This window comes from Amborella trichopoda, chromosome 9 (genome assembly GCF_054954075.1).
Source record: "Amborella trichopoda isolate Santa Cruz 75 chromosome 9, AtrichopodaSantaCruz75HAP2 v2.0, whole genome shotgun sequence".
Lineage (NCBI taxonomy): Eukaryota > Viridiplantae > Streptophyta > Magnoliopsida > Amborellales > Amborellaceae > Amborella > Amborella trichopoda.
The window spans coordinates 4,356,785-4,373,057 of record NC_142344.1 but is presented as its reverse complement, the minus strand read 5'-3'; the positions used below and the strand labels follow the sequence as shown (position 1 = coordinate 4,373,057).

General features: G+C 37.2%; 1 protein-coding gene across 8 annotated transcripts; it reads left to right on the top strand.

Annotated features, from left to right (window-relative positions):
* The first annotated feature begins 1,551 nt into the window (after positions 1-1,551).
* LOC18445387 (protein argonaute 1A) lies at positions 1,552-15,977 on the top strand. Of its 8 annotated transcripts, none has more exons than XM_006855526.4 (23): positions 1,552-1,840; positions 4,459-5,343; positions 6,567-6,775; positions 6,918-7,067; positions 7,284-7,417; positions 7,504-7,613; positions 7,985-8,091; positions 8,288-8,426; positions 8,511-8,627; positions 9,592-9,699; positions 9,818-9,889; positions 9,992-10,114; positions 10,260-10,419; positions 10,861-10,982; positions 11,079-11,216; positions 11,498-11,640; positions 11,784-11,846; positions 12,716-12,779; positions 12,878-13,013; positions 14,062-14,135; positions 14,390-14,484; positions 14,616-14,647; positions 15,480-15,977. In XM_006855526.4, exons 2-23 carry the CDS (start codon positions 4,531-4,533, stop codon positions 15,695-15,697), a joined length of 3,327 nt encoding a protein of 1,108 aa, XP_006855588.1. In that variant the 5' UTR covers positions 1,552-1,840; positions 4,459-4,530; the 3' UTR covers positions 15,698-15,977. The 8 variants fall into 8 exon arrangements, with proteins under 8 accessions (XP_006855588.1, XP_020529910.1, XP_088703355.1 ...); XM_088847229.1 differs by having other exon boundaries at positions 1,818-1,907; XM_088847230.1 differs by having other exon boundaries at positions 1,818-2,067.
* The last annotated feature ends 296 nt before the right edge of the window (positions 15,978-16,273 follow it).

The following is a 16,273-nucleotide window of genomic DNA, read 5'->3' as shown; positions in this document are numbered from 1 at the left end:
CATTATTTCCTAAAACCATCCACATGTTAGTTATGGATGCTAAGTTTCACTTAACAACATTAATTGTTATTTACCTTTCCTTCTTGTGATGTACTCGCCTTGAACACGTTTTGGTAACATTTTTAACGAACTTTTAAATTCGGGTTACTTTTGGAACAGTGGCATTTCTAACAAATTGAGGCGTTTGATTCCTACTTTCACTGTCATTAGGATAAAAAATCACATTGCCTTGATACAAGAACTAAATTGAACCTAATAATAATTTGGAAGTAACGTATGTTCAGGTAAATATTTGATGTATAAGGACTAAAGGTTAATGTTACGGGAAAAGTAACAGTTCTTTGGGCACAATGCATTCATTTGTTTTTGGATAATAAAAATATTAAGATTATGTCTGCCGTTATGTTTGCTATTAAACTGCATTCTTATTATTTTATTTTCCTGGCGAATTTTATATTGATTCAGCTTTACCACCTCTTTTTATCCAAGTGATTAGAGATGAGATTAACAATGAGAAAGCATTTTGACCCTCGCTAAAATCATCCACAACTCGGCTATGCATGCCAAGTTTTACATAAAATTTAACTCCTAATTATTTTTCCTTGTCGCGGCATGCTCGTGTTGATCATACTTTTAAGCCACTTTTAACATTATGACAAAAGTAGTAATATTCTAGCTATTTTTCGAAATGTGGCACGACTGGCTTACAAGGTGTTCAATTCTGACTGTCATTAAGAAAAATATATGTATTGCATAAATATAACAATATTCGAGCTCGTTGAAATATGCTAATATTAACATTTGTACAAATATTATCTAATAAACATTTGGCAGTCATTTGTGTTTAGTAAATATTTGACATCTATAAAGACTTACAAGCAATTTTTTCTCTCTAGTTTTAGTAATATTTAACACATTTAAACTACAATTTGGTCCCTAAATTTCTCAGATTCAGTTATTAAGATATGGAAAATGTTTTCATGCGGGTTGAACCGCATTTTTACATGCGCGGTTCAGTAAGTATAACGCATGAATCTTAAAGATGTACGCAAGTAGGTGTTCCGTCTAAAAATAATGGAAACTAACAGTCCAAATGTTTTTTTATTAAAAATATTATTTCTAAATTTTTAAATTTATTTATTTATTCATATTCATGACATACATGTTAGAGATTACATGTAGTTAAAAATTAAACCTTAAAATTCGTATCAGAAATATATTTATTAAGAGGCCAACATTTATAGGTGGCCGATGAAATTTCGAATTAGCTAAGTACTTCCTTAACTCTTAAGCAACAAGAACCACCGCTCGGTGTTTGAAAAAGTAGGTTTGGAGGACAAAAGGACGGGAAGGGAAAGGTTAAAAGGAGCGAAGGGCAATTTTGTAAATTCTTAAAACCAACGAATGGTTTTATAACAAAACCAGTGGTTTTCATAATGTCCTAAACTGCCCCTCCATTTATATCTGCGGGATTATATTAACCCTATCTTATTTCCTATTTGCCCCTTGCACTTCCCACTTTTAAACTTAATTAATCACCATTTACCCAATTGTTACCCATTAATCTTTTATAATGACGAAAATACTTCCGTGCTAACGCTGAAAACGGAGAGACGCCGATAATTTCGAGATCACAAAACGTCATTTTGAAGGGACAAATGGGTAATTTAGTCCATTTTGAAACGGAAAGCGTACGGAAGACTCGGTGAGACCTTTCAGTCCTCCAACGAGTTGAAGGTCACACAAGAAATATTAGAGGTTTTTGCGGTATTTTCAAAGGCCTCGACCTTTTAAAGCTGGGGTTGTGGGTGGGATGTAGTTCTGCAACGCAGGGTTGGAGGTAATTTTTTTTTTCTGTTCCATGTCTTTTGTGGCTGTTTGATCTCATATTTGTCGAAGCTTTTTAGGTTTTCTTTCTCGACCTCTACTGTGTTTTTCATTTTCTTTGTGGTTTTGCATGAGCAAGATTTGGTTTATTGTGTTTGTTGACTAACACTCAGTCTGTACTTTTTGTGATTCAGTTCTCTCTTTTTCTCTCTATCAATTTGTTTTTCTTCTGAGATTTAGGTAAACAGTTTGTTATTTTATACAGTAAGATTGTGTGTTTTTTGGTTTTTTGTTTTGGGATTTCAACTGTAGATTGTTGTTTTAATGGAGTGTCTTTCTTTTATTTTTTGGTGTTCTATGTTTTCTTCCGATTTCCTTTACTTATTCGTACATTTTGATTTTTTCTACTTATTGTTATATATTTTTTGGGTAGGGTTGTGCTCTGATGTTTTTGAGCTATAACTTTATTCTGATTTGAGCTTCAAAGTGTTCTGTTTCTATTGGGGTTTCCTTGTCTTCGTCAGCTAGGATTTTTCCATTGTACATGCGTTGGGATTTCTTTTGATCGTGGATTGGGGTTTTGAGTAGCTTGTTAGACTGTTAGCAGCCGTTTTCTCTTAGGGTTTTGATGCTACCTCCTCCTTGTTTCCTTGCTTGTGCATTCCTGATCAGTCTCAAGTTTTTAGTTTTAACTGTGTTTTTCCTGTGCCCATTGACAAGTGTTTAATCTGTTACTTGTAGCCATGGGTCCCTTGTGTACTCATTTTTAGGGTTTTGTTGATGTTAATCCTTTGGCATGCAGTTGATTGTAATAGCAAAATGTATTCGTGTCGTGAATGGATTAATAGCTGTTCATTTTATTTGTATTAATTTGATGGTTATGGTTTATTGACGTGCCTTATTTTTGGATTCATGTGATTTATTATTGTTTGGTTCAACTTTAGTGCTAGTGTTTTGCTACTGTCTATCCTTTTGGTGAGCAGATTTACTGGGCATTATATTTGTTCATTTCTTTTTTACATGATGCCGAGTGTTTCCATAGTCTGTGACTCCTTGGGTTCCCCACGGTTTAGGTTTGTAAGATGTGGTGAACTTCTTTCGTTTTTCGCCAGTGTTTTTTCTGTCTGATGTTGATATTTTATTGATCCATTTTGAGCAATCTTCTTTGTGAAGTTTTATTGTGTCGCATGATGTGATATTGCAAGATCTTTGTGGTTTGTATATGGTGATTTTAGTTTTAAGGAAAATGGGTGTAGTCATTTCATGCTCTAGTGTAGTAATATAGCATGTACTGATGTAGCATTGAGTTTCACCTTTCTTCAGAAATAAAAGAATAAATTCGTTTTTTTTATTTGTTTTTATTTTTTCTCCTGGGTGATGCAACTGGAGTGTTCTCTTGTAATGTGGTTCTATGGTTTCCTGCCTTATTAATTGGTGTAGAGTTGTCTACTAAACATTCTTTTCACTGTCTCTATTTTGTTTCTGTAGTTGGTTTAACTGTTCATTTGTAATGTGATAATTTTATTTATTTTTAGTTTACTTCTTGTGTTATAGTGCTTCTATCTGAATTTTATTTTTGTTAGTATTATCATCGGACCTTATGCTTTTATGCGATTAAATGCCGTGTCTATGTCGAGTAGGTGTACTCTTGGTGTTGGTGAAATCGGGAAAATGGTACAATACCTCTGTATTCTTTTTCTTTTTGTTCTTTTTTGATCCTTGTAGTTTTTTCTTCAATTCGTCCCCTTCTCCTCTCTTTCTTTCCCTTTTCTCCTTTTTTTCATTGAGTGCCAACTGTTGGATTTTGACTGTATGGGGTTGAGAGTGAATCAATCTCTCTCTCTCTACACACACGTGTGTGTATCAATTTTCTGGGTTAAGTGATTCTTTTTTTGATGTCATGGTTTCTGGTTTATGATTCCTATATAGTTTTTTCTTCTTTAGTCATGTTTTGGGTTCCGGTTTTCTTCTTTATTTTGGTGCATTCTGATTCTCGCTTTTAAAAGTTCTTCTCCTGGCTTCATTGTCTATGGGTTTGTCATTGAGTTTATTATCTTGCTCTCTACCCTTTTCTGGTTTGTGATTCCTATATAATATTTATATTTCTTTGTTGAATGATGTTTTTGGGTTCCTGTTTTCTTCTATTTCTTGGTGCATTCTCATTTTTGCTTTTAGAAAGTTCTTCTATTGTCTTCATAGGCTATGTGCTTGTCATTGGTGACCACGTTTATTATCTTGCTCGTCTACCCTTACTAGACTGGTTTAACTCTAGGCTTACATTTCAGTAGACTTTTACATGTTATGTTATTGTGCTTGTTTATTTTCCATGTGCTTGTCATTAAGTTACATATGTACTCTACTTACTCTTCCATATCAAGTTACCATTTAGATTGGATTTGCTTTTGATTTGACTATTTTCTGATTTATGACTAATAAAATGTTTGTTACTACTACGTGTTCTGTACCTAGTGTGCTGAAACTACATTTTCCGTGATTTTTCTGTGCTTGTTATGTGAACATCCTCTTGCTCTCTCTCTCTCTATTCTTTTCTACTCAGGTTCCTATTTGTTCATTACAATACGATACAATTATACGAGTTTCTAACGCTTTCTGAAATATTGATGACCACAGATTGAGTTCCTTGCATTCTGAGACTTTGCTACCTAACAAAATTCTTGAAGTGTAATCCCCTTTCACTGAACCATGCCGAGGAAAAAGAAGACGATGGATCCAACCAGCGGACTTGGGGAGAGTTCAGATGCTCCTTCCCAAGCCCCTCCTGAAGCTCGCCAGCCCCCTCCTCAACAGCGTCCCTCACCCCCTTCACAACCAACCCAACAGCCCCAGTCTGCTCCTTATCAACAACAAGGAAGGGGATGGGGCCTACAACCAGGCCGGGGTGGCTATACTCAACAACCGCAATACCAAGGACGAGGAGGCCCTCAGGGCCGAGGTCAGCAACCTCCTTATCCACAGCAGCCCCCTTATCAACAGCAGCCCCCTTATCAACAGCAGCCATCTTATCAGCAGCAACCTCGAGCCCCTTACCAGCAACCTTCTGGTCCTTATCAAGGGGGCCAGATGGGTGGGCCCCAAGGTGGTGGTGGGGCCAGGAGGAGGGGAGGGGGCCGTGGTGGTGGGCCCACCTCGGGCCCTTCTGGTTCATATGCTAGACCCCCAGTTCCCGATCTGCCCCAAGCTGTTGCCCAAAGACCACCATCTCAATACCCTCCGCAAATGTACGCGCAACAGTTTGGTTCGTTTCAACAAACACCATCTCAGGCCGGTGAGCCCCAGGAAAGTGGCGCTTCGTCTTCTTCTGCCCATCAGTTAGCAGAGCAGGTTCAGCAGCTTACATTGGTGAAACAGGAGGAGGCTGTGCAGCAGCCACCCCAGTCGAGCAAGAGCATGAGATTTCCTTCGAGGCCTGGGAAGGGGTCGATGGGGACCAGGTGTATGGTGAAGGCAAACCATTTCATTGTGGAACTGCCAGATAAGGACTATCACCAATATGATGTAAGGTTTCTTTCCTTGGTTCACTTGCTGGGTGTCTTTGTCCATTATTGGTATCTACTTTTCATTGTATAGTTTTTGGTGGATTTATGATAAATGGACAGTTGACATCTATTGGGCTGCATTCACATTCGGAAGTGGGTCATAGTGGAGCTTTTACTGTCTATGTCATTGATGTTTGCAAGTTCGATTGTGCAGTATTAAAATTCAGTAAAGTCAGATTTTCTTGGATATATATTTTTTTCTTATAGGTATGAAATGTTTCGGTACAATTCATCCGTATTTAGAATGTGGAATTAAGTAACATTTTTTAACTGAAAATAAGTCTTACTTTGTGTAACTGAAGTTTGTTTGTGTAACTGAACTCTTGGGTTTCTCTTGGATAACATTCAGTGAGATTCTTATTATCTCATCAGCACCTGCACTGCATTTATTTTGATCGTTTGCAAAATTGAAATTGAAGAATTGGTGACATTGGTGAGTTTGGTGTTTGTGTTCATGGTCTTTATATATTGTATTGAGCAATGTTGATATATGTTTTGTATTTGGTTTGACTATGTGCATCATTTGTATTGACGAATTGGTGTTGGTGGAGAGTTTGGTGTATGTGTTCATTGGTCTTTTTTATGCATTGGATTGAGCAAAAATTGCATTACTCCAATTCTTTTTTTTTTTAATTGATGCCAACTTTTCTGGTAAATTTTATTCCTTGTACAATGTAAAGATAATTCTTTTTCTGCTGCTGTTTTTGTTTTTTTTTTTGGAAGAGTGTAATTGAGCACATTGATTTTTTTTAATTAATCCGCCCTTGATTGGGATTGACTCGAGGCCCGTCTTAATTCAGGTGTCCATCACACCCGAGGTTACTTCGAGAGCTGTGAATCGAGCTTATATATTGTATTGAGCAATGTTGATATATGTTTTGTATTTGGTTTGACTATATGCATCATTTGTATTGACGAATTGGTGTTGGTGGAGAGTTTGGTGTATGTGTTCATTGGTCTTTTTTATGCATTGGAATGAGCAAAAATTACATTACTCCAATTCTTTTTTTTTTTAATTAATGCCAACTTTTCTGGTAAATTTTATTCCTTTTACAATGTAAAGATAATTCTTTTTCTGCTGCTGTTTTTGTTTTTTTTTTTGGAAGAGTGTAATTGAGCACATTGATTTTTTTTAATTAGTCCACCCATGATTGGGATTGACACGAGGCCGTCTTAATTCAGGTGTCCATCACACCCGAGGTTACTTCGAGAGCTGTGAATCGAGCAGTTATGAAGCAGCTAGTGAAACTTTACCAAGAGTCTCACTTGGGAAGGAGGTTTCCAGTTTATGATGGTCGGAAGAGTCTTTATACTGCTGGACCTCTCCCCTTTACCTCAAGAGAATTTGCCATAAATCTGATGGATGAAGATGATGGAATGGGCACTCTTAGGTTGTTCATTTGCAGTCCCTTCAATTGATTTCCATAAGTTTTTCTTTGAATGATCATAATTCACAATTATGGTTATTTGCTGTATAATACTATAAGCTTGTATATGAAAAGTTCTCTTTAACACTTGTTTTTAATCTTGCAGACGTGAGAGGCAATTCAAGCTTGTAATTAAGTTTGCTGCTCGTGCTGACCTGCATCACTTGGGGTTATTTTTAGCCGGAAAACAATCTGATGCTCCCCAAGAAGCCCTCCAGGTTCTGGATATTGTTTTGCGAGAATTGCCAACCAACAGGTAATTCATTACTAATTCACCATTGCCTTTACTTGTCTTTAATATATTTGTGTCATTTATGGTTTCTCTGTCGCATTTATGGTTTCTTCATGTGGGGCACTTGATATGTTGGTGTTGTGTCTATCTCATTCAAGGTTTCTCCTCTCGTATATGGCTTCTTTGTGTTGGGTAGTTGATACATTAGACTGAATGCTGTGTGACTTGATCTTGATGTAGATATTCCCCTGTTGGGCGTTCATTCTATTCTCCTGATCTTGGTAGAAGGCAGTCGCTGGGTGAGGGTTTGGAGAGCTGGTGTGGGTTTTACCAGAGTATTCGACCCACACAAATGGGTCTTTCGCTTAATATTGGTATGCTATTGTTGCCCTTGATGCTTTTTATTATTGCTGTAGTCTTTATAGTTTTTATTTGGTTTCTAACACTAAGTTTGTTGCAGATATGTCCTCTACTGCTTTCATTGAGCCACTTCCTGTTATCGAATTTGTTACTCAGCTTTTGGGCAGAGATGTTACCTCGAGGCCATTGTCTGATGCTGACCGTGTTAAGGTATTTTGTTTTAAAGATTGTGAGATTGGTTTCTTAATTCTCGTATGTACTTTTTTTTTTTGGATTCATTTTTTATTACTTGATAGTACAAGTAATAAAAATGAAAAATTTAAAAGTAAATAACAATTTGAGTGACTAGAAGAGCAAGCAAAACTAAAATTAGTTGTCTTAGTTCGATTTAGAAAAAGCTTGAATTTGGATATTTATTCTGAATTTTATTTTCTGTGAACAAGCGCAAGGTGACTCCTTCGATTTTTTTTGAGTTGGTCAGTATATTCAGTAATGTGCTAGTGTGAACTAATAGAGAGCTCTGTGCTATTTTTGCAGTTATTTGTGGTCCATTTATTTACTGTGCTCGCTTGTGCTATCAGATCAAGAAAGCTCTTAGAGGTGTGAAGGTTGAGGTTACCCACAGAGGCACTATGCGTCGCAAATACCGCATATCGGGTTTAACTTCACAGCCAACAAGAGAGTTAACGTAAGATTCTTTACTGTTATCTTCATGAATCATGATACCTAAATTTACTAAAAATTTGGAATAATCCATCTGATGCTTGACTCCATAGTGGTTGATATTATTTCTTTATAAAAAGAAACTATGTAGTGTCAATCTATCTGTTCTTTTTAATTGACATGATTGATGGATTCCTTTGTGGAAATTTATTTTATGACAGGTTCCCTGTGGATGATAATGGAACGATGAAATATGTTGTCCAGTACTTCCAGGAGACGTATGACTTCAACATTAGGCATACTACGTGGCCTTGTCTGCAAGTCGGGAATCATCAGCGCCCAAATTACCTCCCAATGGAGGTGAAGATTTATTACTTTCTTGGCTTTTAATTGATCATCTGTTTTATCTATTGGATGGCGTGCGATATTGGTACTGTACTACAGGTATGCCAAATCGTTGAGGGCCAACGATACTCAAAGCGATTGAACGAAAGACAAATCACTGCCCTTCTGAAAGTGACCTGCCAGCGACCACATGACCGGGAGCTTGCTATTATTCGGGTATTGTGTTGCTTTGTATTTAGTTTATGTTTATGTTCCTTTTTTCGACAGTTAATTTTTATGAAATTATATCTTTGATTGGTGAATTACGTCTGTGTTACTCAAAAAGGATGACTAGCTAAAATGAGTTTTTCTTTTTTCTTGTTTCCATACATGAAATATCCTTACAGGAAAAACTTGCCTCTTGTTCTGCATCCTATCCTCCCTTTTCTTGTTATTGGGTTATTCCTTTTTCTTGTTTCTTTGTGAAATTTCATTATAGAGATAATTGCTTCTGGTTTCTGTATGCTGTCCGCCTTTGGTTCCTGTGGAAGCATGACTTCGAAAGCATATCTTGCCCCAATAAACTCTAATCCTTGCATCCCTGTCAATTTCCCTGTTAGAATATGAAAGAAACTCCCTGGATTCATGTTTGAGTGTGCCCTTCTGAAGGCATCTTTTATCCAGTATCAAAATCCTTCATGAAGAGTGGAATATAATTCCCCGTGATAGGTTTTGAATGTAATTCCCAGAAGTATCTAAAAAAAAGGTTACTGGTGTACATTTGGAATTGAAGGATATAGAAAATAATGTGAAATTGCAATTATTTTAGGTGTCTTCTATAGTATATAAATCCCTGATGCAGTGTGGGATTTAATTCCCTGCGATAGTTTTGGGATATGATTTTCAGAAGTATAAAAGAAAAAAAAGGTTACAGGAATACACTTGCAACTCAATTAAATTCAATATGATGTGAATTGCACTTTTTTAATGAGAGGATATGATTCCCTAATTTGAACTTGTCTTTGTAGACATTTCTTGGCTGGATAGGCAGCAATATTTTTTTGCATCACTTGAAACAAGCAGAACAATGTGTGTAGTGGCTACTTTGCCATGCCATCTTTAGATTTTGTTTTTTCCTTTTCGTCTCTATTTGTAGACCACACAGAATTTTTTGGTTTCTGATGCTAGACTATTTTTGCAGACTGTGCACCATAATTCTTATCATCAGGACCCTTATGCAAAGGAGTTCGGTATTAAAATTAGTGATAAAATGGCATCAATTGAAGCACGCATTCTGCCTCCGCCCTGGGTTAGTTGTTCACTCTGACGTTTTCTCTTCTCATAAAATTCTACAGTTCTTTATTTTCTTTTTATTAATGACACCTATTGGTTAATATTTTCTTGTGACCCCCACATTGGATGTGCAGCTTAAATACCATGATACCGGCAGGGAGAAAGATTGCCTACCTCAAGTTGGGCAATGGAACATGATGAACAGGGTGATATTGGGCTTATTTTGTTACTTTCAGTGCCTTGGTATTTCTTGCTTATGTTTTTGGACCTTTTTTTGGGGAATGACTGATATTTTAATTTTGTTGCAGAAAATGGTTAATGGAGGCACTGTAAACAATTGGACGTGTATAAACTTCTCCCGTACTGTTCAAGACAGTGCTGCTCAACGCTTTTGCCAGGAGCTTTCTCAAATGTGTCACATTTCGGGAATGGTATTAATGACTAGCATATTGTCTTCTCGTCCTTGCTTGTCATTGAGTGGGCTTAATTTGGATTCCATCTACAATTGAAATGCATTGATGATTATGTTGTCTCCCTCTCTAATTATCCGTGGTTTGTGTGATGATTATGTTGCAGACATTCAACCCAGAACCTGTTATTGCTGTATCTTCTGCTCGTCCTGATCAGGTGGAGCGAACTCTGAAATCCCGATTTCAGGAGGCAGCAAATGTTCTTCGTGGCAAAGAACTAGATCTGCTGATTGTAATCTTGCCTGATAATAATGGTTCCCTTTATGGTATGTTCATTCACTGTGCATGTGTGTATGCTTTGAAGATTTGCATATCATTTTCCTCTATGTTGATTCAAAGTCATTCCTTTCTCCTTGTTAGAAAAAATGTAATCTGTTATATGATTAGTCTCTAACTTTGCTGGGTTGTTTCTTTTTCCGCATACACCACTGACTTTTTTTGGACTTGAGAATGCTTTTATGCTCTCCCATACCTTGTTTTTAGATCTTTGTAGTAAGTTCTTTCTTGTTTTACTTATTCTAGTAAAAGCTGCTGTTTACTTCAAACCATCATTGTGCTTTTCTGATTTTTTCTGCTAAATACCATTCTGTTCATGTAAGGCTTGTTGCGCACTGGCTTTTACAACTTATTATGCATTGTACCCATCCGTTATGACGGTTTTATGCTCCTGTTCCCATTTCTTAATATGGCCTTTATATACCTTATAGGGGATCTAAAGAGAATTTGCGAGACGGATTTGGGCTTGGTCTCCCAATGCTGCTTAACTAAGCATGTATTTAAAATGAGCAAGCAGTATCTTGCTAATGTTGCTTTGAAAATCAATGTTAAGGTACCCATTGTAGTCTTCTGTTTTATTCTCTTCACCATTCCATTTGAATAATGTGCTGGTAATTAATTGACCCAATTTCTTCATTGTATAAAAAAGGTCGGTGGGAGGAATACTGTACTTGTGGATGCGATTGCAAGGAGAATTCCACTTGTAAGTGACGTTCCAACTATAATATTTGGGGCTGATGTCACTCATCCTCACCCAGGAGAGGATTCCAGCGCATCCATTGCTGCTGTAAGATATCTCTCCCTTCATTGCTCTCTCTCATCGAGTAATACCTTTCTATTTTGCGAAGTTTTGAAAATCAGATTGCACCCGAGCCAAGTTCATATAATTGGCGGGTCCTTTAAAAAGAAACTTGTCTAATGGCTGATGGTTGTTATTTTATTGTTTTTCATAAACTTGGCTAATGGGTGATCTGGGTTGTCTAAGGCCAGTCCTGATCTCTGGAGTCTAATCATTGCTTTTTTGGTTGTTCATTGTTCAGTATTGACTTCAGATTGTATCTTGTGCAGGTCGTTGGTTCTCAGGACTGGCCAGAGGTGACTAAATATGCTGGATTGGTCTGTGCTCAAGCTCACAGACAAGAATTGATCCAAGATCTTTATAAGGTCACCCAGGATCCTCAACGTGGAACTGTGACGGGTGGCATGATCAAGTGTGTGCTCCTCATTTTGCATTGTTATTTGGCTGTTTGTACTGGCAATGCCAGCTTGGGCTGATTTTTCTTTTATTATTTGGCTGTTTGTGTCTTTGATGTCTTTGACTTAATGATTTTTTCTTGCTATCCCCTTTTGTTAGGGAGTTGCTCATTTCATTCAGGAGAGCAACTGGGCAAAAGCCTCAGAGGATTATTTTCTACAGGTATGTTTATTCTGAGTTACTTAAACTTTTATTCGTTAATCATCTGCAATTTAATTATAAACAAAAGAGAAAATTTTAAGGTCGAACAATGAGGTGCATTCTGGAAACATTCTATCCTACCAAATCACTAAAATTGACTGATTAAAAAACGACAAAGTTGCCCTGTTGATTACTGCCCCTGTTTGGTTTTGGTTAGTTACAGTTCTACATTTACTTGTGGATGTTCTAAGAACACTTGGATACATGTTATAAATCTTGAGCAAGTATAGAGCATAGTGTACTACTAATCCCTCGGTCAGATGGCCTACTTGGGAAGATTTTTTCAATCTAAAAATTTGGTAGTCACCTTAGAATCACCAGATTATTGTTCTAAAAATAAAAAACATGTACTACTACTCCCCAAGTTAAAAGGTTAAAGGGTGAAAGGGTGCAATTAGGATTTTTTTTGTTATTGAGGTTAATCTATGTGTTAAAAGGTTATATCCCCAAAATTTGGGGTCCTAAAACTAACCCTAGGTCCGGTTTTACCCGATAGTAAATTGACCGTGTACACCAGATGGAGAAGAATATCTTTTGGAGTAAAATCTTTTTTCCTTGGGTGATTACTTCAAAGCTGGTACGATGTTTTAAACATTACGTTAAAAGGTTGTTAAATCCAGGGCTTTTCAGATTGTCACATATTAGATATCTCTAAGTCTGCATTCTAGGTTACTTGGTAGAAATTCCTTTCCCTCCAATACATTAATTTAAATGCTGATTGCATTATGCTCGATGAGCAAGGTTATAGCTGGGATATGTGCCTTAGCGTGTCCTGGTACCAAGTTCTGATGTATGTTATTTTAATATGTTTTCACTGTGCTCATTTGCAGGGATGGAGTTAGCGAGGGCCAGTTTTACCAGGTTTTGTTTCATGAATTGGATGCTATTCGCAAGGTAATGCCTTGGCAATCATCTATAATGCGATAGATGTGATAATTTTCAATAGGCAACTGTGTTAATTTTTTATTTTTTTATTTATTATATCATGGCAGGCATGTTCCTCCCTTGAGCCAAACTATCAGCCCCCTGTGACATTTGTTGTGGTTCAAAAGCGGCATCACACTCGGCTATTTGCAAACAATCATAAGGATCATCATCTGACTGACAAGAGTGGAAATATATTACCCGGTATGATTAGGTCTTAGGTTTTATCTTTTTAGTTGTATGCAGTTATTTGATGACTCCTGATTAGTTTAGACCATCAGCATATATATTAATTTTAAAATTTACATGGATATGGTGTCTTTTATAGAGGGTTGTTTTATTGGAATGTGGGACATGCCTTGCATTTGTTTGTGCTTATGATCATCAAAGATATTATGATGAATAGTTTCCGTAAAAGAAATTAAGATGAATAGTTTCCGTCAAAGAAATTAAGATGAATAGTATGTTGTTTATCTTCTTGGGGTTCTCTTTGTATCGTAATTATTGGAAGAAAAAAGCTGCCAATAACTGGGCACTTATAATGTATAGTAATATTGGTGGAATCTCAGCCCTCAGATCTTCATCAGGTTGTTCAAAATACATATCACTATCTGAGTTTTTATCTTTTTCTAGATTTCGGATCGTAATGAAATTCTGGGTGTGTGAACTAAAAAAAGCGCGCACGAGAAAAACATATAAAACAAATAATTTTCTAAATATGAAGTGATGAAAATAACCCTGAAAAATAATGGAGGTGGTTTGGTCATTTATTATCTTGAAAGTATATTTTTTTATTTTTTTATGTGGTGCACGCTGGTGTCTAGTATATCCTCCCAAAACTTCATCAAGATCCGATTTCTAGAAAAAAGATTAAAATTCAGATAGTGACATGTATTTTGAACCACCAGATAAAGATCTGATGGCTGGGATTCCACCTATATTACTATTCATTGTAAGTGCCACTTTTATATGGCTGAGATTCTCTGTTTTGGTAGCTTTATCATTATTTGGATATTCAATTGTCTTTGGTACTTTGGGCGAAAATGGAGCATGATTATATTAAAAATAGTTGAATTAGACGGAAAGGTGGAAGAAACTTAGTTTCAAATGAAAAAAATATTGTTGTGTTATTATGGGAGAAGTTATATTTTTCCAAAATGTTTTGGATATAGAGATATATATTTATGTGGTGAGCATAAATTCTTTTCAAGCTTTGTTCTGTGATCTCATCGATGTTTTGCACACTTTGCAGGAACTGTGGTGGATTCAAAGATCTGCCATCCCACTGAATTTGATTTTTACTTATGCAGTCATGCTGGCATCCAGGTGATTTTCTCAATCTCTCTCTCTCTCTCATCAATAATCTCTCTCTCTCTCTCTCTCTCATCAATAGTCTCTCTCATATCTAGAAACATGTACCCTCTTCTGCCTCCTCGCATTTATACCCTTTGTTTGGTTTTTGTTGCGGTTTTCTATGATAGTAAAACTTGGGTAGAATATTTCACATCTTGATCGTGTGTACTAGTTTTGTTCGCATTGTGGTTTTTATACAACTAAGTAATCCTTTCTCCCTCTAACAGGGTACTAGCCGCCCTGCCCATTACCATGTTTTGTTTGATGAGAATCACTTCACAGCCGATGGCCTCCAGTCGCTCACTAATAATCTGTGCTATACGTAAGTTTGATGATAGCTTCATACTTGTTCTCCCATTATTCAACATGTTCTGAGAAAAGTAACAGTAAAATGAATAATATAAATCAAAAAAATTTGTTAGATGATTGCTGAGCTGTTGCAATTTCAAACAGGTATGCACGTTGCACCCGCTCTGTCTCTATTGGTAAGTGGTTTCAGAGAGTTATCAGTGTTATTGAGGCTTTTCCTTCCATATATCAATGGCCAGCTCTTTTGAGTAATTGTTCATTTTCTTATTGCATGAGGAAATTTTCCATACTCTTGGCAAGTATCTTGTAGGGTTCTTGCTTTGCCCGTCTACTGCTCCGTAGTACTTATAATTGTTACAGTGGAGATGTTCTTTCAGCTTTTAGGCCCTGTTTTGTTTGTCCAGGGCACAGCTGCTCATCTCCACCACTTGTTCAGTATGGGTGGTGGATGGCTGTTCTGACTTCTGAGTACCTTGCATTATACTTTGTAGGAGTAAATCTTGTGCAGTGATTTCCGATCAAGTTTTCCTGCTGTTTCTAGGTTGTTTCTAATGGAAGTTTTGTGCTTATTTCTTCATTTATGTACTCTCTTTCTCTCTCTCTCTCTCTCTCTCTCTCTCTCTTTCTCTCGTGCTCTCTCAGAAGAGTATTATCAAAACCCAATGGAGCTGGTTTCATGTCTCCTAATTGATTCATGCATGTTTGTTTTGGATCCTCTCTTTCTCCCTAGATTTTACCTGCAATGTCAGTGAACTTGCTTTTAAAATTCTCATGCATGTTCTTTAGAAATTCACCTGTTTTCATGTCTCTTAGTAAATTTATCCATGTTTGTTTTGGAACCTCTCTTTCTCCCCATATTTACTTACTATCTCAATAGAAATGCTTTTATATTCTCTTAAAATTCATGAAACCCCAAAAAAAAGAAATTCAAGTAATTGCTGCATACTCTCTCAATAGACCTCTGTCTTATATAGTTTGCTGAGTACATCTCCGTTCCCTTTTTTGCAGTGCCGCCTGCTTACTATGCTCATCTAGCAGCCTTCAGGGCTCGCTTCTACATGGAGCCGGAGACTTCAGACAGTGGATCCATGTCTAGCGGGCTGCCTGGTAGGGGAGCACCCAGCGGTGCTGGCAGTCGTGCCAGCAGCACTCGTGCAGCAGGCTCCAGCGTGCGGCCACTTCCAGCCCTCAAAGAAAACGTGAAGCGCGTTATGTTCTATTGCTGAAATTTCCGGTGCATGCTTTCGCAGTTTCTCTCTCTAGTCTTTTGGTTTCTCTCTCTGGTTCTTGATTGGTGGCTCAGTCATTTTGAGCTTTGGGAAGTTGTGCAGGGGCATGCATACACTTGGTACTTCTATGCTCTGGTGTTTTGCGTGTTGGATTCATTTTGATGCCATATGGATCAAGGATCCAGTCTGGGCTTTATTTCTTGTGATTGGCATTAAGAGAAAAGTAGAACACAAGTGATTTTCATTTTTAATATACATGGGATATTTAAGACTTCCATATCATGAATTTGGCCTCCTCTTTTTGTTTTTTTGGCCTCGTCTAGTAATAGGGATATTACCTCTGGAAAACTCTGGTTTTCCCAGCTCTCGTGGCCTAGAGGGACCCTTGTTTGGTAGTGGGGAAAGCTGCAGAAATGCCAGGAAAAGTGGGCACTGTTTTTCCCTTTATTTTCCCAAAATAGGAAAACCACAAAAGCCCATTTATCGAGGAAAGGAGGAAGACCGGAAGCACATTTCTCAAGAATTGGGGGAGAAGGTACGAGCCGTCAGCCCTTATGGCGGTATCTCATTTCT